The sequence below is a fragment of the Thunnus thynnus genome, chromosome 18 (assembly GCF_963924715.1).
Source record: "Thunnus thynnus chromosome 18, fThuThy2.1, whole genome shotgun sequence".
NCBI lineage: Eukaryota > Metazoa > Chordata > Actinopteri > Scombriformes > Scombridae > Thunnus > Thunnus thynnus.
Window position 1 is genome coordinate 25,011,693 of NC_089534.1, and position 6,000 is coordinate 25,017,692.

Here is a 6,000-nt window from a genome sequence, read left to right on the forward strand (position 1 = left end):
TGCAACGGTTTAATAAGCATCAGTATGAAGCAACATAACAACAGATAATCTGAACGACACAGTTTTCTTCTGAACACTGATTTTCCCCCTTTGTTAACATATAGAAACAATTACAAGTTCCACAAAAATGATCAAAATATCAATCTTACAGTTTGCAGAAGAAAAGTTAAAAAACAAAAACAAACAAACTGAGCCAAAGGGAGTTACAGCACATACAAAGATTTTAAACAGAAAACAGGTGTCAATAGTTTTCACAGCCTTTGGATTAGAGGACAGTTTAATTGAATCAATGTGCTGTTTAACCTTTGTGAAAACCAAGATCTTAGGCTTTTTACCCATAATTTGCTTTTATAAATATAAAATTTAGCCAATAAAATTAAAAGATTTGTAAAATATAGCCTATAGCACTGTATTATTATTATTATTATTATTATTATTATTATTATTATTATTATTATTATTATTATTATCGTTTTGTTTCCAAAATAATATAAAATGCTCATCAGTATAGTTGTTGATAAAGAAACATAACAGCAAAAATAACAGCAGTCTCAGGGGAACTACAACACAATGTACAGCTGATATCAACAATATCTCCTCTGATATTTTTGGTTTGTTTGTTTGTTTGTTTGTTTGTTTGTTTTAAATAATCTTTAGCTCTTCTAAACACAGATTTCTGCTGTTGTTTTTTTCGTAGTTTTATTTTGAAGTCCTTAACGGAAATTCTTTTGCTGCATTGTGATAAACTTAACATAAGAACTGTTGGCGCTAGCTTTGGACTGACAGCTAGCAAACACCATCATCCAACATGAAGATGTGAATGTTTTTACAGATTTTATTTAGTTTATTTGACACACTGTGTTCTGACTTTGGTGATGTTGTCACTTGTGGTTTTAGAGCCCTGTACAAGCTACGTTAGTTAACGTTAGTTAGTTTGTTAGCTGGCTTTAGCAGCTAACATAAACGTTAACCAAGGCTACGTAACGTTAGCTCACGTCACCTTTTCTCTTCTTTTGTAATGGATGAGGATTTTCTGCTCGCCATTCAGCTACAGGAGCAGTTTGACGATGAATACGAGAAGTCAATATTTTCATCAGTCGGCTCTGAGGATAACGGCTTCGGGCAAAGCAGTAAGAAACGGAAAGTGGAGGTAGCTGGAGGCAGCAGCGATGTTGTTCCCTACTGGAAGCCGACTGTGCAGCCTGAGAGGCCGCTGTCCATCGTGGACGAGTCCTGGGAGATGCTGGACCCCAACCCCGATGTCAGAGCCATGTTTCTGGAGTTCAACGACATGTTCTTCTGGGGGAAACTCAGCGGAGTGGAGGTGAAGTGGAGCCCCAGAATGACACTGTAAGTCACTTCTTGTAATATCTTTTGTTGTCATTGTTGTTAGTCTAAAATGTCACTGAATTCTGTCTGCAGGAATGCCCTTACCAATATGAACTACTTAATATGAAACTGTTTTAATGAGTCTTTGTTAAGTCCAGATTTGAAAAGTCTAAGTATAGTGGTTTTTGACCTGGATGTGGTCTAATATGGTCTTGATGGGGGTGAAAGCAGTGAAATTGCCCTTTTTTCTGTTTTTAAAAGGAAAATAAAGGTTTCACAACTCTGAAAGAGGGTTTAAACGATGTTTCACACATGTAAGTGGAGCAAAATTGGAGAATCAGCTGCTAAATATCATTATTGATGTTTCCTTTAACTTTCCCCTTAAACCCGAATCAGAAGCTACCTTCAGTATTGTGAAATGTGTCACAGTCTGAACTATCCAGTAAACCATTGCTGCTGTAAATTGTCTTTCCATTTGGATTCATGTGGAGCTGCAAAGATTAATCAATAATGGAAAATAATTTTTAGTTGCAGCTCTCGATTTCGTAAAGGGTTGTAGTATGTGCTGTCTCTAATGTCTCTTATGTCTCATCTTGTAGGTGTGCTGGTGTGTGTTCATATGAGGGCCGAGGTGGACTGTGTTCGATCAGACTCAGTGAGCCTCTGCTGAAGCTCAGACCTAGAAAAGACTTGGTGGAGGTGAGCTAGATTGTAACACTGATCTTGATTTCTCAGAGTACTGAGTATTTGTACTCTGTAAATGTACTCTCTTATAACTATTTATCCAAGTACATAAGTATGCACCAAACACAATGAGAGAATCACTTGTGCCAAATTCACAGTGTACAACAAACATATCAAAGTGAATGATCACAAAAACATTTAAAGTAGGCTCAGTAATGATTATATCAAGATTCTGTCTACATTGGTCAAGCAGCTCATAATAAGGCTTACATTTTATACAAGCTGTTCAAATATAGCGGGATTAGAGGTGTAAATGCATAGCATTTTATAATACATGTACTGGTAAAGAAAAGTTGTAGGTTAGATAAAATATATTAACAATTCTTCTTATACACAATAGCTATTCTTACTTTGAATTTCAGAGAAAGGTTTCAGCATTCCTGCATGTCAGGAGACATTTATTTGTCCTTCAGCTCCCAGCTGTGTGTCAGTATATGAGATTGGATCTGAAAATACTATAAACAAACACGTGCCCAGAAAGATTTTCTGAAATTAATTATCATTTCTTTGTTTCTGCAGACTCTTCTCCATGAAATGATTCATGCGCTCCTGTTTGTGACCCAGAACAACCGAGACCGCGACGGTCATGGACCCGAGTTCTGCAAACACATGAACCGGATCAACAAGAGCAGTGGGACTAGTATTTCTGTAAGTGTATCTTCTGTTACAGTTTTAAGCATTTAGCTAATATCACAGCAACTTACAGCGATCTGAACAATAAAACAACCCTCTCAACCTTCTGTCTTCCCTTTATCTTCTTGTCAGGTTTACCACAGCTTCCACGATGAGGTCGATGTGTACCGACAGCACTGGTGGCGATGCAATGGGCCCTGTCAGAACCGCAAACCCTATTTTGGCTATGTGAAGAGGGCCATGAATCGGGCGCCGTCTTCTCTGGATCCCTGGTGGGAGGACCACCGGAGGACGTGTGGTGGGACCTACACCAAGGTCAAGGAGCCTGAAGGATATGGAAAAAAAGGAAAGAAGGATGGAAAAAAAGATGGAAAAACCTCAGAGAAGAAGCCCTCTGCAACTGGAAAGCCTTCAAGTACAACTACAGGTAATAACCTGAACCTCCTCTGTGTATTCAGTTGTAATAGCTTGTCTGTTTTCCAAATATTGTCAGCAATGTGCTACTCACATTGGTAGGAATTTTTTCCTTCCCTTGGTGACAAATACATTGCGTTTCCTGTAAATGCTTCACAATAAAAGCCGCCCCATGTTTCGCTAGGCTGCTTTTAATGTAAACTAGCAGCAGAAGGACATGTTCGCATTAGCGGCGACTTAATACAGCTCTGATTCTGCTGCAGAATGAACAGTAAACAGTGAGACAAAATTAAAATAGTAAGGCTGGATTACAAGCTTGTATCATTTCCTCTGAATCCCTCGTGCAGGTGATGGTAATTTGAATCCTGTTTGGGAGTGGCTGACCCCGCCACTAACAATGAAAACAACAGGGAGTTGATTACTGTATTATATTCTGTATTGTGTGTATAGCACCAGAACTTTTATGTCCTCATTTGTTTTATCATGTCTTTATGTTTTTGATGCTAAAATAATTTCCTCTTGTGGGACAATAAAGATCTCAAGTGAATCTGAATCACTAAATATAAACACATTGAATGGCTATTGGAGAAAAAATGTTGTGTAAATACTAACAAAAGTGGGATTTGATTTCATGAACATCTTAAGGATTATAACTTAAAGCAGATTGAATGAAGTTTCACTTCATGCTTTAAAGACTGTTGAGGAAAATCCTTTCACAGCCTATTACAGTCATTTCTCTGCACAGACATCTCAAAGAAAATCTCATTTCTACCTTTTCCTCTCACAGGCTCTGGATTACAGGATATAAGAAACATTATCCCATTTAGTGGCAAAGGCTTCCTACTAGGAGGAAAGTCCTCCACGTCCAACAAACCTCCAGTGCCTGCTGTGAAAACATCCTCATCCAGCTCCATCTCCTCTCCCACGAAACTCTTCACCCCTTCATCCCCAGCTAAAAGTCTCAGTTCTCCTGTTCGCTCTGACAACCCAACTAAAGGGATCTCCAGCACCTTTCCCTCCATCAGACCAGCAGCCTCCATGGGGCAGAAGCCACCCATAAAGAGGTCTGTCAGTAACACGAAGGTGTTTGTCAACATCAACGGCTCACCGGTGAAAATCCCAAAACCCCACGTCAGTGGCAGCAGTAGAAGTAGCAGCCAAGGAACAGATAAAACCAAACAGAAGTCCATTGATGACCTTTTCAACAGTGCAGGCCTCAGGAAGTCCATGAGTCAATCCTCCATCTCAACCACGGAGACTAAAAGAGATTCACTGACATCACCAAAGACTACTATGGGTGCTACCTCTACCTCTTCCTTCTTCCCTAAACAGTCTTCCTCTCCCAGCACATCCAAGCCTAGTCCTAGCAAATCCAACCATTCCAAACATCCATCTGTCATTCCAACCAAAGGCAGCCCTGCCAAACCAACACAGTCCAAGTATTTCCATGATTCTAACAGTGAGAGTACACCAGGAGCTGCCGGTGGGGGTCAAGCATCGAGGAAGAGGCCGTGGGACGAGCGCAACAGCTCAGCCAGCATCTTCGACTTCTTCCAGAAGACATTAGGCAGCGATTCAGTGGCCTCAAGGGAGTCAGTTAAGACAAAATCACCTGCAATGCAGCAAAGAACTGTCACTGCTGCTGCCACCTCCTCCCTCCACAGTGTTACCTCCTCCTCCTCCTCATCCTCCTCTGTGGTGATGATGGTCAGCTGTCCTGTGTGCCAAGCAAAGGTGCAGGAGTCAAAGATCAATGAGCATCTTGATTCCTGCCTCTCCTGAATGAGGAGGAGCAGATTGCGAGAACAACTGATAAAAGGGATGTTGCAATAAAAAACAATTTCCAAAAGGTCAGGACAAGTTTCAGGGAGTTTGCTGTGTTGAGTTTTAGTATTTTGATCTGACTTTGCACTAAATCTCCTTTTTAGTCTCTCGCTTAAATTTTTCAATCACTGTGGGCTTGAAAAGAAAAGTTTTACTTCCAGATTGGTTTGTTTTCTTGGAGGTTGTCCTCTTGTAATAATGATGACTCTTTTGTCACTGGTGCCTGTTTGCCTGTTTGTGCCTTAGTATACCAGGGAACAGCCAGGCTCTACTGATAATGTAAGATAACAGATCAGTTCTGTTCAAAACCTCCTCAACTGTTTTACCACCAATTGTGGTTTAAATTTAGAAGCTGCTGTGTTATGTGTGTAGAAAAGTTACTTTAGCCTCCGCTGGGGGGCGGATGGGTTGTGCAGTTCCTGCAGTCAGATGTATCCTCCACTTCAGATCTGCATTTACCGTCCTTCAGACAGCAGGAGACACTGGCTGACCTCTGCTGATCTGCTGGAGTCAGGTTTCAGGCTTGCCAGCTATTTATTTCTGCACGTCTTCACATTTACACTGCACCCAAATACAGGGTCAGGCAGTGCAGGGGTATCTGATTGTTCTTTAAGCTAAGTAATTCAGTAAATATGCTGGTACTACTATTGAATTTCATCAATCAGATCTACAGAAGACAAAAATGGAGGATGCTTTTATTGACATTTGGGGGTAAAGAGGGTGAAATGTTAATTTTACTGCTAAAAGAACTTTGTATGTGTATGTTCCATTTGTATGTGTTTTTGTTCTGAAGGAAATTGCTAAATATGTTTAGGTTATATTACCAAATAAACAGATTGACTGTTGTATTTTCCTGGATTTTTTGTTTGGAGTGTAATTCATGCCAGTATCTAACAATTAATCATCATCTAATGAGAGAAACTCAAACTGCTGAAATAATAAATGACCACAGCAGTTGATGAAATATGTATATCATCATTTTATAAATATTCACAACAAATCCATTAACAAATAGTGCAGGTAATTAAAAAATTATAAACAGACAAGTCAAATCAT

The 6,000-nt window shown here is 39.8% G+C and overlaps 1 protein-coding gene across 1 annotated transcript; it reads left to right on the plus strand.

Annotated features, from left to right (window-relative positions):
* Positions 1-737: 737 nt before the first annotated feature.
* sprtn (SprT-like N-terminal domain) lies at positions 738-5,792 on the plus strand. The gene is made up of 5 exons (XM_067572458.1): positions 738-1,350; positions 1,929-2,028; positions 2,593-2,721; positions 2,839-3,133; positions 3,908-5,792. The coding sequence occupies exons 1-5, from the start codon at positions 1,019-1,021 to the stop codon at positions 4,900-4,902; spliced, it is 1,851 nt and encodes a 616-aa protein (XP_067428559.1). The 5' UTR covers positions 738-1,018; the 3' UTR covers positions 4,903-5,792.
* The last annotated feature ends 208 nt before the right edge of the window (positions 5,793-6,000 follow it).